Source organism: Acartia tonsa, chromosome 11, assembly GCF_053477335.1.
Source record: "Acartia tonsa isolate MP-2025a chromosome 11, ASM5347733v1, whole genome shotgun sequence".
NCBI classification, from domain to species: Eukaryota; Metazoa; Arthropoda; class Copepoda; order Calanoida; family Acartiidae; genus Acartia; species Acartia tonsa.
Window position 1 is genome coordinate 22737917 of NC_137270.1, and position 15591 is coordinate 22753507.

Consider the following 15591-nt stretch of genomic DNA (forward strand, 5'->3'; position numbering starts at 1 on the left):
AATCTAAAAATTATATGTATTACATAAAATAAAAAATTGAGAGAATGTATTGTACCTTAATGTAAGAATATTCATCCGCTGTTTGACAGTATATTTCCCCAAACTGCTTAATTTCAACACCCTTAATAAAAATCAATATAATTGATAAATAAAAGCATATTTATAGTTTTAAATATAACATCAAGTTTCTACATTGCAAAAATGGAAAATAATTTTTTTCCTTCAAATTTGTGATTTAGTATATTTAAAAATAAAAAATATTACCTTTCACGCTTAATCATATTTCTTAGATGTATAATTGCAATCGTGAAGATAAGTGTTATAATTGCAAAATTCATTAATCTAACCTATCAATAAATATCTTTCTAAATACTATCTTTAAAAACTTGTGTAAATATCTTAGACCATCAAAATACATTTTAAAATATTTAATAGTTATTTCTTTCATCGTATTATAAACCGCTTTCCGCGGATATAGAATGTACAATTATAAGATTAAAACCAGTTTTTTTAGCCCAGAGGTGCCGAAAGCACGGACTAAAAAATCTGGTTTTAATCTTATGATTGTACATTTTTATATTTGTAGATAGCGGATTATAATACGATGCTAGACATAGTTTTTTCGTATGGATGAGAACCGGTTCCTATCCACCGGATTCGAATGAGTACGAGAAATGATTTTAAGTGTTTCTTTCGTTTTATACCTTTTGAAACATGGGACTTGTGTATTCCATAACAATGGTGGAATTTCTATGACAAAAATCAATGTAAATATATAAGAACATCTTCTTAAGAAAGCTGTAAATAAATTTTCTATTACTTATGATATATATAAAAATAGAGGATATTAATCAGTTTCAAAGCCATACTGGAAATTATTAATCTATTTATTATTATGTATTAGTCTAAACTTACCCTTCAGAAAGCACCGCCAAAAAGTTTTTCCTAGGCAAGTTAAAAACATAGGTTCCATCTGCAAAGAACCAATTGACATAAGATATGCAGGTCATAAGAAAACTAAATATCATGTACACATTGCACAGAGTAGTCTCACCTAAAAATTATTGCATTTTTTTATTCACACAAAGTTTAAAAATTAGTTTTACGTGACATTGTATTGAATAGTTTTTTAAAATTTTTTCATATATAATAGCTAAGTTTTAAAAATAAAATATAAATAATTTATCACAATTGTGGAAAGTTATAGACAATTTATGAGAAAATTATTAGTTTTATAAAATCTTTACCTTCTTGGATCAATTGTTTAGGATATAGAACAAGAAAAAGTCTCAGAGTTATTTGAATGCTTAAATTCCAGAACAGTTGGTTCATCAACATAAAGTCTAAGCTAAAAAGAAATTTTCCAAATTTTGCTTTTATATTATTGTTTTTTTATAGCTTAAATAAACAGTAAATATACTCACCTTAGATATTTTAGGCTATTAAAATAATCCTGTTTTTGTAACATTATTCCAAATGCATTTAGACTCAGTGGCTAGATAAAATAAAAAATTATTGTGCAAGTTATAAATCAAGATATAAAAAAATGTATATGTGTAAGAGATGCATAGATTGCCTTCCAGTTAAATTAAGCTTCCATGTAAAATCTCTTTGAATGCATCTAGTTTTAAAAAAAAAAATTTAAATAGATAATATGACTTTAAAATGTTAAAAATAAGCAAACTGCATCTTTTTCTAAAAATCTGTTCATTACAAAACATAACTAGAAGAAAAACAAAAGTGAAACTTTTCAATAAAATAATAATTAATTTTAAATCTTACATTGAGAATAAAATTGATTGCAAAGTTTGCTACTAATCCTTTATTTGGTATTGTCCACAGGCTAAAAAATAAATTCCAGTAAGTTACAAATAAAAGATGATTTCAATTAAATTATCTATAATACAAAGTAGAACGAAGTCTGTCTGTTTATTTGTCTGTTTGTTTGTAGCAAAGGATCTCGCTAACCGCTGAACCGATCAGGTTCTCCTTTACAGGGTAGCTTCTCTAAGGTCCCGGGAAGGTTTATAACTATTTTCTTGGGGAATGGGACACCCCCAACCCCCTAAACATGAAAAATACCCCAAAAAAAATCCCCTTCGCAAAGAAATTTTTTTTTACATTCTTATTTTAAATCTAAAATACGAAAATTTGGTTTTATCAAACCTCTTCAGCCCCTAGAGGCTAGGAGCGAAGCCGCTAGTAATATAAATAACTATAGGTCATTATAATTTTTTTCTTTGAGATCAAAGGCATACATTACCTACATGACATATTGTTATACTCCCTAAATTTACATAATATAATGTGAATTGTAAATGGAATTTAACTTTTAAAGATAAAAACGTTGCATACATTGCATTGGATTGAATTGTTTACAGTATGTAGTAAAATTTACCTGTCTCTTTTATAGAAGTTATAGATCAAAATTCCAGTTACTGTTGTATTGAACAATATCAGAAAAGGGACTATGGATACAGTATTAGATAATTTGTCTTTTCTTTGTAGTTGTTATTTTTTTTTGAAAATAGCCTTAAACCTACCCCAAACTAAAACAAATTTTATAATATAAAAAATTCTGTCTCTATTGTAGAAGACACCAAAAAAAATTTATCACCTAGCTGTTAAAAGATAGGGTAAAATGAGTTGAAATATTACTGTACAGATCATAAAAATAATAGTAAATTGAAATTTAAGAGTAAGTAAAGCATAAAAAGAAAATTAAAGTCAGAAGTCTTGATGTGCCAAATCAGGATTTAATCTTATAACTTTTATCTGCAGAAAGCTGCCCATAATACATTGCAATAAAAATTATGTTACCAATTATGTCAGGTATTATTTGTTGAAAGTAGACAAACATATAATTGCTAATCATTTTTCTAAAAAGGTTGAATTATTTATTTAAAACATTATGCAAATACATTTTGTTTAGATGTACATTTTTTTGTAATAGCTTTAGACAAAAAAGGAATAAGTTATTTTTTTATTCTAATTCATACACACATAATTCTAAGGACAGATGATTAATGCCTTATGAGTAATCAGTGCACTGCACTTTTGTAAAACTTTGGGTACTAGTATAATTTACTGTCTAATATATTCTCCCTTCCTCAACCTTCTCCAAATAATTTCCTTAACTTACAATAAAAAACGCAAAATAAAAAAAAAATAACCATTTAATTGGCTGTTTTGGATATCTAAATGCCTAAATATGTTTAGAAACATACCAGTTCTATGTTTAACAGTTCTTAAGCAATTGAACAACAAAAGCAAATTATATTACTTTTATAAGGTGGAATCATCTAATTTTCATAATTTTAATATCTTTTATTGCATAATCTTTAGTTTTCAAAATTTAATTTAAGATATTACTTCATGAAGGATGAAAACGCCAATAAATGCGAAGCAAATGTATAGAATACTGTTTAAGGGTATACTTACATTTCCAGGACTTGATTATAAAAATGCTTTCCTTATAGCATTATACCTTGATGTAATAAGAATCAATATTCCACAAATCAGATAAATAGAATAAATATATAAATAAAAAAGCTGTTGTTAAATGATTAAAAATCAACATATTTTATTTGGACGTATGATTATAGAGTTACTACTCTTTTAAATTGTACATAAAGGAATCACCTTGCAAAGTTTGAAATCGATACAACAATTCTTACTTGTCTAAATTGACAAAAAGATCTGATTGTAACGGACGGTCGGACGTAGGGACCAACTCTTATTATAGAAAACCTTTGCATTAAAAAGACTAATGTTTTTACACTTTAATCCTTGACTTAAATCTGTAATCTTTAATCTTGCAAAATCTTTAGTTATTTTGAATTTAATTTAAGAAATTGCTTCAAAAGGACTGACGTTTTAAAACTTTTCTTGACGGTAAGTTTATGTTTATTAGCCAATGTATTGTCTCTGATGTTACTGCACTTTTCACGTGTTTGACTTAGCAGTAGAAAAAAAAGTATTGAAAAAGTCATGGTATTAAAGTGATACAGCAACTTTCAAAAAAGACTAATTTATGAAAATTGACTTTTAGGTTGTAGCGCCAATTTGCTATGACTACCATGTAACGTTTCCAAATTAATATGGAACATTTAACAATTTTGGATTTATCTATAACTAAAAATACAGCCCTTTTATATTCTTTAAATGTACCTTTAAGTTTATCTTATTATCTTATTTCTCTAATGCTCTTATATGATAATCTTAATACGGATATTCAACAATTTTGTAGATTAAAACTGAAAATGATAATCCAATTGCAATATATTAGATTGTGTGTTAGTATATGCTTTAAAATAAAAAAAAATATAAGATTAAAACCAGTTTTGTTAGCCAGACCCAAGCCGAAAGTTTCATGATTTTTATTTTAACTTCCACAGAAATCTGTCTATACAATGATATACATTATTTTTCAGTAGGGCTAAGAACCGGTTCTAATTCTTCAAATATCAATCTGTTTAGAAGCCATTTAGGAATATATTATTTGTTACTCTGGCGAGGTGTGATAGGCGTCAAACATTATGTACACTTACATATTAATTTATCAACTCAGTTTTAGGTTTGTTATTGTTTCGTAGTTTATATCTATAGCGTTATGAGAAAAGAACGTGTCCTAACTTTTGTGATTTTTCTTTAACCCATTCATGACAAGCTTCCAAGGTTCAAAGTTTTGATTCACCTTGGTTCAACAAAATAGATTTTTTCAATAAATACTCCACAGATTTCAAAAAGTAAGGTGTCAAATTAAAGATCTTACTATTTTTGTTCAGAATGGCATTTTTTTCGTTTTTTGTTGAGTTTTAGTACCTTAAAACCAACTTATTTTTTAAAAACTTAAATTACTTCAAAAATAAGAGGTCTACAAAAAAAAACGATTGCATATCTAAATTCTATGGATCATTTTACATCTACTACTTACTAAAAGCACCGACTAGCTATTTTTTTTATATCACAAAAGTTAGGACACGTTCTTTGATAAATAACTTTAAAAGTAAAAGCTGTAAAAGCAAGTAACTGATCATTAGAAAATTTTATCCATTTTTTAGATAAATGATACTACAATTATAATGTTTTAATTTGAAAGTTAATGTGATTAAGCATGAAGAACAAACTTCTTCTAATCAGGTAAAAGTTTAGCATAAGATAAAAAATTCATCCAAAATATTTTCTGCCGCAAGTGCCTTTACAAGGGTTTGAATTAATTTTGTTAGAAAAATATAACCTATGTGTAGTGAATACATACCTGAGAGAATACACTGTAAAATGTCTAATAAACAACATTATATTTTTCCAGCAAAGCTTTTCTTTAATTAGGATCGGGCTGTCTGTAATGATTAAAGATTTACTCATGTTATAATTGTCTTATTGATTTCAAACTTTGTATGATTATTGCTAAAACAGTTCGGAATGATACCAGAAAGTCCATACGTGTTTTAAAAAAGCTGTATTTTATCTTTTAGTGTAAACAGCTTTTTCATGTTATGCTCTTATTCATATGATTCCAAGGACCACTAGATATAATATTATAAACGATGTATTTCTATAGTATAATCCTAAAAATGAAAATATGTTTTGTTTAGACTTACAAATTATGATCTGCCTTTAAGTTCTGAAACTCTATAAGAGTTATTGTTCGTTTTTCCTTCCTTTTGATTTTAGAGCCTCTTTTATGGAAGTTGTCATCCTTGTTCTGCTGAAAATTTCGTCAAAACTTTATACATCACTCCAAATTTTTATTTTCAAAAGCGAATCTTTTCTATAATTAGGGTTGATCCGTCCGTACTTCCGTCCGTCCGTTACTGTTAGCTCTTTTCGTTATTTTAAACATGTTAGGATTGTCCTATCGATTTCAAACTTTTTATGCGGATTCCTGTAACAGTACGACATAGAAAGTGCAGCAACTCTATAATTGCCACCAGAGTCCGTACGTCCATTTTAAAGAAGCTGATTTGTTTCTACTTTTTTGTATGTTAAAATTATCCTATTCATCTGATTCTTTATATGGTGATACCTATTACAAAAAGGTACAATGTGATATAATCAAGTCCTAAAAACGTCAGTATGTCCTTATACAGTATCATGTATTTAATCAGTTTTGCAACAAATTTACTTACAATTTGTTCATATAAACTTATCCATTAATACTAAGATTATTCAGTTCTGACACTCTACAAGTGTTAATGTTCGTTTGTCCTTCCATTTCAGAGCTTCGCTTTTATGGATGTAGTCATCCTTGTTTATTTATGAATTTAGATATTGTGCCACCTGCATAGCGGGGTTATGGTTCTCCTTTACAATCCTAGACTTTGCTTCATTTCAATCCAGGTAGATTTTGTGTGCATTTTTATAGGTTACTTTTTATTGTAAATTTAATTTCAAATTTACTAATGCATGATTTAATTAACACAAATATTTCGGTTTATATTCTTTATTTCTCACTTAACCTTTTTTATAAGTCCCAATTCTGGACATTTTTAGTATAGAGGAGGAGGGCATTTAACATTATTTTCATTGTTTTCTATCTTAGAGCAAGAAAACTATTTAGATTTAATAATTATTTTTTTTAAATTGTGCATGTTATTTTTCATTTCTATTAACATTTCTATGAAGGATATTTCATAGTTTATAGATTTTCTCAACATCACGTTTGAACAAAACCAAATTATTTTGGTAAAGCACAATATTTATATTGCATAAATATAACCTTTAAAGACAGGCTGCCTATGTGGTGCAACCACAGAACACAACCATCAATGTATCATCAATGCATCATGTTGTTGTGTTTAAACCCCTCATACCCCATCCCTCATCCTACATCATCAGATTAAGTAAGGTAAACTCACATCTGGCTGGTGCTAAATTTTGTTCAAAAATATGTTTAAAATTTATATTATCAAATCGGTGGTTTAAGCTATTTTTTCTGATTAATTCCGCCCTCACTTGGAAGCAACTGGCGGAGAAATGATTTCTCACTTCCTTTTCGTGGCAATGCAAAATTTGCAAAATTATAATTGCAAAATAATCAAATTTTCTTTAGAAAAGTAATACCCTTTTTAGATTTGTATATCTCTTTTATAAATAAAAGAAGTTCTTCAAGTAAAAAACTGAAAAAGTACCTTTAAAATTTCAATACTGAATTAAATAATACATTACACATATATTTTTTCTAGCCAGGTGTGAAGTAAATTCATTTTTGTTAAATTGATAAGAATTATGAGTTTATTTTAATATGTTCAGACAACTACAGCCAAAGATAGTAGATCATCAATATCATTCCAGGTATAATTCATAATTAAACATTAGTTCCAACTGTTAAATTTATTTTTAACAAGTATATAGAGATGGTATAAAAAGACCTAAAATTCGCCTTTTTTATTATTTGGAATTTTGGTAATAGAACTAACGCAACTTTGCTTATATTGGCTAAATTTTAAACTTTGGGTACAAGCGCAGAATGCCGCTAAAATTGGTACGCTCCTAGCAGACCATGATCATTAAAATGATCTTAATTGATTATTTATTCAACCTTATCTATTTGTAGTTCTATAACCATATTTTCAGTGATATCTTGCTGGACCAATCAAATTACACTTTTCAGGGAAGGGTAGCATTGATCTATTAGTCTATTCAAATTAGATAAGATTATATACAACTATTTTAGGGTTGATAGAGAACTTTTGGAGTCTAGAAATGACTATCCGACTTCTACAGAACAATCTATGTCAACAGAATCAGTATTTGATAGTTGGTTGACAGAACAGGTATCATTACATAAAAGTAACGGGAGGTCTGTCTGTGTGTGTGTGTCTGTCTTTTTGTGTATTTATAGGTTTAAAACTATTTTGCAGGAGGCCACAACCACCCTCACAAGAGAAAACGCCAAAAAAATGAGCCCTCCGCCAAATGTTTTTTTTTTTTTTAAATTAAAATTAAAATAGAGGGGGGGGGGAGGTGACATCAAAAGTGCCACTAGTGGCCTCTAGAGACAAAGCTGCTAGTTTAGATATATAGAAACAAGTAGGTACGATGAGGGAGACTTAATTTTACTAGTTGGTTTAAAACTGCAAGAACTTTTATGATTAATAGTGTCCAAATTTTTCAACCAATAATTTTTATATGTAACAAGGATGACAACATCCATAAAAGCGAAGCACTGAAACTGTAGGACAAACGGACATTAAGTATTAACACTTGTATAGTGTCAGACCTAAATAATCATAATATAAATGTATAAGAGTCGAAGCAAAATTGTTAGTAAATTTGTTGAAAAACTGCTTGATTCAGGATAATGTCTATGGACATATTTACATTTTTAGGACTTGATTATAGATTTGCTTCGCTTATTACATTATACTTTGTTGTCCCAGGAATCAATATACCAAAAATCAGATCAAACGGATGATTAGATCACATACAAATTTGTTGTTAAAAAAGTAAAAAATCAACATGCTTAAAAATGAACGTACGGACATTTTGGTGATGATTAAAGAGTTGCTATGCTTTCTAAATCGTACCTAACTACTAAAGGAATCACCATGCAAAATTTGAAATCGATAGGACAATTCTAACATGCCTAAATCAACGAAAAAAGCTATCCGTTACGGACGGACCGACCATAGTTATAGAAAAGCTTCGCTTTTAAAAATATGCATAATATTTAAAGTTATAGTTAAACCAATCACTTGTACCTCAGACTCTTCATTTTGACAAGGATGACTGTTTAACTGTAAATACCTTTCTTTCTGAAAAAAAAACTGAAATAATAGTATTTATTTAGGACCGAAGGAGAAAGGTTATCCAACAAGTGTGTAAAAAGAGCCCTTCACTTCATTTCAGCTACCCCTCTCTGCCAAGATTTATCTATGAACCTTACAATAATATTTTGTACTGTAGACATGCCAAGGTATTCCCCAGTTTTTAGTATTGAAGCTACTTTATAATTTTTATTGTATTTTTGTCTATAATTGTTTGTGTATGTTTGTCTATATTACTACAAATTTTCCGATCATTTTCTACTAGCCCTTTTATTAAAGGAAGAAAACTACGCTGGCTACCAAAACGAGGGAGATCTCTTATCATCATCGCCATTTATTTCTTCTTTCCAGAGCATAGGCCACGCACAATGGTTCTCCATTTATCTTTGAATTGGGCCTCAGTAGAGGCATCACTGAAATTGATAGATTCTTATCTCTCAGTTCATCCAGGAATTCCCTTCTTCAGGTTGTTTTTGGTCTACCTGGTTTCCTCTTTCCCATGAAGGGGTTCCAAGTCAAGGCTTGATTGGTTAAATCATCATGCCCTTTCCTTAGAGTGTGCCCCAACTATCTCCATTTTATCTGTTTAATTGTCATTTTGATGTCTCACATATCACTGCGATCTAAAAGCTCAGGGAGATCTCTAAGCTTGGTAAATGCAGGGAATAGGGAATGTAATTCTGACAAACAATTCTAAATGAAAATTTCCCCCAAAAAAACCTTCTTTAATTTCGCCCTTCCTTACCCACTTTCCTACAGTTACACAAAAAACAAGTTTTACGCCAACTCTACGCAAACAAAATATTATATTTTTGACAATTTAAAATGGAAATAATTGGCTAAATTGCAGCTTCTGGGTAAATATAAATTAAATTAGGGAAAGAAAGATGTTCAACTCCTTAGAATTTTCATTTTATAGACATAAATATATTTTGATTAAGGTTGGAACTACAACTTGGCTTTCTGAAATTCTGAATCACTCAAATCTATCAATGAATTCAGAAGGTAACGACACGTTTTTTTTCTTCAAAAAACAAATAAGTAAAAAAGAGGCTAAATATCCGTAGAGAAAGTAGAGAAAACTGAAAACGTGTAAAAGATGTCTTTTTGGCGCTTTTATGTGCGCAGCGAGATGATCGCTATAAGCCTATAAAGTGCTTAATTTTTTTATGTTGAATTAATAAATTACAGAATAAATTTTACAGCATTAGAGCTGATTAATTAATATTTTTCACTTCAGGTAGGTCAAGTAAAGAACTACATGAAAAGGTTCCGAGGTTATTTAGACTAGGTTCTATAAGAACATTGAGGTAAATGCTTATAAACTATTTTGGGACCTGTTTGATTGAGATGTATCAAATTGACCAAATTCAAATTTTTTATAATAGATTTGCTAAAATTACAAAATATTAAAATACTCAATTTAGAAAAAAAATTCCGACAGCAGAATCCTTTACTATGGTTAGACATCCATTTGAAAGGTAAACGGAATATTATTTCTCGTATTTATTCGAATCCGGTGGATAGGAACCGGTTCTCATCCATACGAAAAAACTATGTCTATTATATCCAGCTTTCTTATAATTGTACATTCTATATCCGCGGAAAGCCGTTTATAATACGATGCGAGAAATAACTATTCCCGTATCTATTCGAAACCGACTAATATCCGGTGGATTAAATTAAGTTATCAGCCATATTAAAAAATCATGTATAGCATCGAAATACAGACAAGTATCAACGAATATTAAAATCCTAAAATTAATATCAATTTCGTAAGCCCAGGCCGTCGGTCCTTTGGGGCTAACGAAACTGGTTTGAATCTTGATTTCTGCAGAAAGCTGTCAATAATACGTGATGCATTAATAACTACTAGCGGCTACGCCCCTAGAGGCCTCTAGTGGCACTTTAAATGTTTTTTTTTATATTCAAAATATAGCTATTTTGCGTTTGACGTTTATTTTTCGTTGAACTCTCTTTCTAAAATCGAGAAATTTAAAAAGAATTTAATTTCTCTAGGGAGGGTGGTGGTACCCTCCCCCAAAATAGTTATAAACCTTCCCGGGAGATATGAGAATCTACCCTGTTAAGGAGAACCCAATCGGTTCAGCGGTTAGCGAGATCCTTCGGTACAAGCATACAGACACACAAACACACAAACATCCTGTTACTTTATTATAAGGATTATTAAGTTCTTAATCTCCCCCCCTCTATTTTCTCTTCTTTATCTCTCCTCTTTCTAGCTTTATAATATTTTCTCTCGTGTGTAAAATTTACTTTTCTTTGACAATTTTTTTCTTCTTTTTATACTTTTTCTGTCTTTTTGATTCTTTAACCCTTTTCTTTTAAAATTTTGTGAATGTGAACTTCTAAAGGTGCACTACCTATGAACATAATTTGCCTTGCTTTATTGTACAGGATTGTGTCAGCCTACAAAGACAAAATCAGTATTAACATAGATCCAACATTTGCCAAAGTTAGGTAAGAGTAATTAATTGGTTTAAGTCCAGTTTGCCTTCTATTATTATTTATTGTTATTTTCAAAATGTTGCTTTATGAAAATATATCGACTGCGCCCCTAGAACTTGCTAGAACGTGCTCTATTAATTAATAGGAATAAGAAAGTAGAAAAGATTGAAGCATAAAACCATAACCTGACTTAAATCTTAGAAATAAATTGCTTAAAATCATCCCGAGGCCCACGTTAATCCTCAAAAGAATTGAGAATTTAAATGGTCCAGTAGTTATTGAAATCTTAAGCTACAAACAAAATACCTTACTGCTTTAATAATAAGATTTGTTTCTTGTTTTGATTTTAAAGTACATATCATCTTGTAATTTTTTTTTATTTAGGGAATGTTTTAACATTGATTTATAAACTATTTATTTTAGAAAACACATCCTAGTTGTTTATGGCGATTTAAGCTTTAAATCTTTCACAACTTTTATAGTTGACCAAGCACAGCATGTATGCAGGTAAGCCTGTTTGTCTTTCTCTGGTTGTCTCACTGAATGTCTGCAGTGTTATTCATGTTTGTAAAAATCCAAAAGACCGCTAAATTTCAAATTTTCAAGCATCTAAAGTCGATAGGATTTATATTTTTAACAATCTGTAAAATAATTCGCGAAGTAAAAGGTAGCTGAAGGTTATATAACCTTACCTGTGTCAGCACTTTAGTTGTAGGACACTCAAGATATAATTGCATAAATTGTACCTTTAGCTGCTTAAACCACATTTTTTTCCAAAAATATGCAGAAAATCCACTCTACTAAGCCATGCAAAAATAAGATTCCAATTATATATTTCCCTTATTTTATATTTTTTTTATAGAAGTTATTCCAAATGCGGGTTAGATCTCCATTGGCTGCCATTTGTAGCCCGCTGTGGGTATTGCCAGGTATAAATTGGAGAACAATTTTATCCATAATTAGCACGGCCACAAAAATATTATACAGATAAAAGAGCAGCAAACAGTGATAAAGAAATAATATCTATTTGTAAAGTAAATTTTAGGTGAAATAAAGTTGTCCCCAGCTACGTAAATAAAAAGTAGGACAGGAAGTGATAAAAAAGATATTAATTTTTTTTTGTTTCAAAGAAATTTTTATTTTGAAGAAAATATATTTAGGTGCCATATAAATATTTACTGAAAGCAGAAGAGTTTGAACAAGAAATGGACAACTTCTCTTTAGCTACAAATGTGAGTAATTATTTACTCTATTTATATGAAACTAGCAGATGGGCCCATAGTTATTAGAAGAGGAAATAATAGACAGAAAATAACATTAAAGCATCTCAAGAATCAAATATAAAAATAGCCTTAAACCAAACCGGGTTATTGTTAAGCATCACTGTAAAGTAGAACCAAATCGGTTCAGTAGTTTTTTAAGCTTTATACAAATAACAAGAATGACAACATCCATAAAAGCGAAGCATTGAAACAGCAGGACAAACGGACATTAACACTTCTATAGTGTCAGAACTGAATAATAAGAATATAAATGTATAAGAGTCGAAGCAAAAATGTAAGTAAATTGTTGAAAAACTGCTTGATACAGAATAATGTTTATGCACTATTGCACATACTTACATTTTTACGACTTGATTATAGAGTTTCTTCGCTTATAGACTTTGTTGTCGCGGAAATCTGTATACCAAAAATGAGATCAATCGTTGGCATTTCCGTCATAAAATTTAAATATAAGAGTAAAAGGTGGAATAATACTAAAAGACATAAACATATATATCTATTTCTAAAGGTTTCGTGATTTTTTATCTATCGTCATGTTTTCTCTTTTTTTATGACTTGTTAACACTCTGCATATTTTTTCCGTTTTTTTCATCCATGTTTTGTTAGAGCTTCGCTTCTTATGGAGTTGTAATCCTTAATTAATTTTTTAGGTACCATTTACAAAAACCCAGTACCATAAGAGTAAAGGCGATACAAGGTGACTGTTTTAATGTACATTACTAATTGATTATCTGGTATATAGTAGGACAAAGTGTCTCAAAATCAGCCATGTGACGTCATGAAAAATTAGGGAGATGGAGAGAAGTGGAAAAGAAAACCTCTAAAAAATAAGGATAATCCCTCATTTTTATGACGTCATATGGCTGATTTTTGAGACACTTTGTCCCGACCCATTATCTGTAACTTTTAAATTAATTACGTTTGATATTTACCACATTTATCCTAGTTTAAAAATTTAATTTGAGTACACATCAATAGCAAACACCTTTCTAAAAATTAAATTTAGATTAATTTTTCATATAAATTATAATGTAAATTCGTCATCTAAGTTGCATTACAATGTTAGTCATCTCTTAACAGTATGGTTTTGAATCCGATTAATATCCGTTTGATTGGAACCGGTTCTCAGCCATACTGAAAAATCATGTATAGCATCTTGTTACAGAAAATTTTTCACGAATGTTAACATAAAAATAATAAAATTAATACCAGTTTTGTTAGCCAGGACCTTCGCCCCTTAAATCTAACAAAACTAGTTTTAACTCTGTGATTTAACTTCATATCCGCGGAGTGATGTCTATAATACTATGCGATAAATAACTATTAAAAATGCTCTAGTTTAGTGTTAATAAGAATTAGTCAGATATCTTTTTGCTAAGTTTTTGTAATAACTCGAAAATATTAGTTTTAAAACTAAAGTAACAGGATGTCTATTTGTTTGTCTGTCTGTGTGTTTGTACCGAAGGATCTCGCTAACCGCTAACCGATCGGGTTCTCCTTAACAGGGTAGCTTCTCAATGAGAAGTTCTCATAGGTCCCGGGAAGATTTACAATTATTTTCTTGGGGGTTTGGACACCCCCAACCCCCCCAAAAAATGAAGAATACCCCCAAATTTTTTTTTGACTAAAATTAAAAATGAGGGGGGTCCAATCCCCCTCCCCCCAATTTTTTTTACTTTTTCTTTTAAAATCTAAAATAAGAAATTGGGTTATCAAATTCGACTCCCCCCTCCTCAAGTGCCCCTAGAGGCCTCTAGGGGCGTAGCCGCTAGTTATATATAAACTACTTTTTAGACGAATGGTGGCTGATTACTTTAAAACTGTACCTCAACATATTATTGATAGACTTAAAAAGTAAGTAAAGACACCTAAAAGTATATGGAAAAAGTTAGTTTTATACTAGCTTTGCTACTAAGTTGTTTCAGAAAGAAGGGGACTGTTATTACACTACTCCCCAAAGTTTTATAATAATGTATTCGTTGGCTTATTAACTTTGGGAACTTTTCTTTAATTTTAATTGGTTGGTTCATTAAGTTAAGTGTCCAAACGTATCAACCACTAATTATAGTCTAAAGAAAGTGTACATTGTTTTAGGTTATATGGACCAGATTTTGAGATGTTTGAATATGACCCCGACGAATTCTTTGATAAGAAATTTTAAAAATTCACTTAAAATAGAGAAAAACTATTTTGTTTTTATATTTTATTTATTTTCATATTGAAATTTATTTACGCTTCTACTGAATTATTTTACTCTTGTTCGTAGCACAACTACTTTATAAATACACATATTATTTCAATGTCAATTTGTCTTTAATTTACCAATATAACTCCAAATCCGATTGATATCCGATAGATTAGAACTAGATTTCAGCCATACTGAAAAATCATTTATAGCATCGTATTTCCATGGATAATAAAATATGAATCATAAAATTAAAACCAGTTTTGTTAGCCTGAGACTTCGGCCTCTCGGGTCTAACAAAACTGGTATTCATCTTTTAATTTTTATATTGATAAATGTCTATAATACTATGTACTAAACAACTATTAAAGTTACTGGCAAAAAAATGTTTTTTTGCTACAGTGTTTTTTTCATGTTAATTATCAATATATACCAATAATGTAATAATATTGTATCAATGGGACTCTCTGCAATTTTATAAATTATGTGATAATCATTTTACTGTTTTAAGTTTAATCTTATGTTATATATAGCTTTAGTTTTTATGTTTATAAATTTAAGAAATAAATTCTAATTTGAATATTAAGTTAATAAATATTTTGTTGACTAAACCTTGTCTTGAAGTCCCAACTGTGCATGATAATAAATTATGTATGTTTTGAGCCAAGGCATTCTCTAACTATTTATGTCCTGACATAGCAGCAGATGAACCATGTTTAACGTCTTGAGTTATGGATCAATGTTGGGCCAAAATTCGAACCTATCACCTTACAAAAAAACAAGCGGGTGCACTCTAATTACGCTATAGTCGACAGTTGTACAAATAAAGTAAAACAATAGACAACAGTATGTCCCCACCTCGTGGACCCTGAGCTGACTTTCA

At 29.7% G+C, this 15591-nt stretch overlaps 1 protein-coding gene and 1 long non-coding RNA gene across 4 annotated transcripts; one reads left to right on the forward strand and one right to left on the reverse strand.

Moving 5' to 3' along the window:
- Window positions 1-1245: 1245 nt before the first annotated feature.
- LOC145332338 (uncharacterized) lies at window positions 1246-1965 on the reverse strand. The gene is made up of 3 exons (XR_013884162.1): window positions 1783-1965; window positions 1425-1495; window positions 1246-1348 (listed from the first exon to the last, which is right to left on the reverse strand). It is a non-coding gene; the product is annotated as an uncharacterized LOC145332338 (long non-coding RNA).
- A 3096-nt stretch (window positions 1966-5061) lies between these two features.
- Window positions 5062-15294, forward strand: LOC145332323 (carbohydrate sulfotransferase 10-like). Of its 3 annotated transcripts, none has more exons than XM_080177309.1 (16): window positions 5079-5142; window positions 6271-6342; window positions 6734-6850; window positions 7255-7296; window positions 7679-7778; window positions 8795-8920; window positions 9713-9776; window positions 10012-10081; window positions 10199-10252; window positions 11190-11252; window positions 11664-11747; window positions 12103-12169; window positions 12401-12472; window positions 13174-13220; window positions 14318-14377; window positions 14618-15294. In XM_080177309.1, the coding sequence occupies exons 5-16, from the start codon at window positions 7737-7739 to the stop codon at window positions 14682-14684; spliced, it is 816 nt and encodes a 271-aa protein (XP_080033435.1). In that variant the 5' UTR covers window positions 5079-5142; window positions 6271-6342; window positions 6734-6850; window positions 7255-7296; window positions 7679-7736; the 3' UTR covers window positions 14685-15294. The 3 variants fall into 3 exon arrangements, with proteins under 3 accessions (XP_080033434.1, XP_080033435.1, XP_080033436.1); XM_080177310.1 differs by having other exon boundaries at window positions 6734-6845; XM_080177308.1 differs by lacking the exon at window positions 6734-6850 and having other exon boundaries at window positions 5062-5142.
- The last annotated feature ends 297 nt before the right edge of the window (window positions 15295-15591 follow it).

Coding starts and splice junctions, on each gene's coding strand:
- LOC145332323 (XM_080177308.1), top strand. CDS start 5,117: ATGAAGAACAAACTTCTTCTAATCAG. Junction 7,297..7,678: donor GATCATCAATATCATTCCAG/GTATAATTCATA, acceptor CAACTATTTTAG/GGTTGATAGAGAACTTTTGG. Junction 11,748..12,102: donor CAAGCACAGCATGTATGCAG/GTAAGCCTGTTT, acceptor TTTTTTTTATAG/AAGTTATTCCAAATGCGGGT.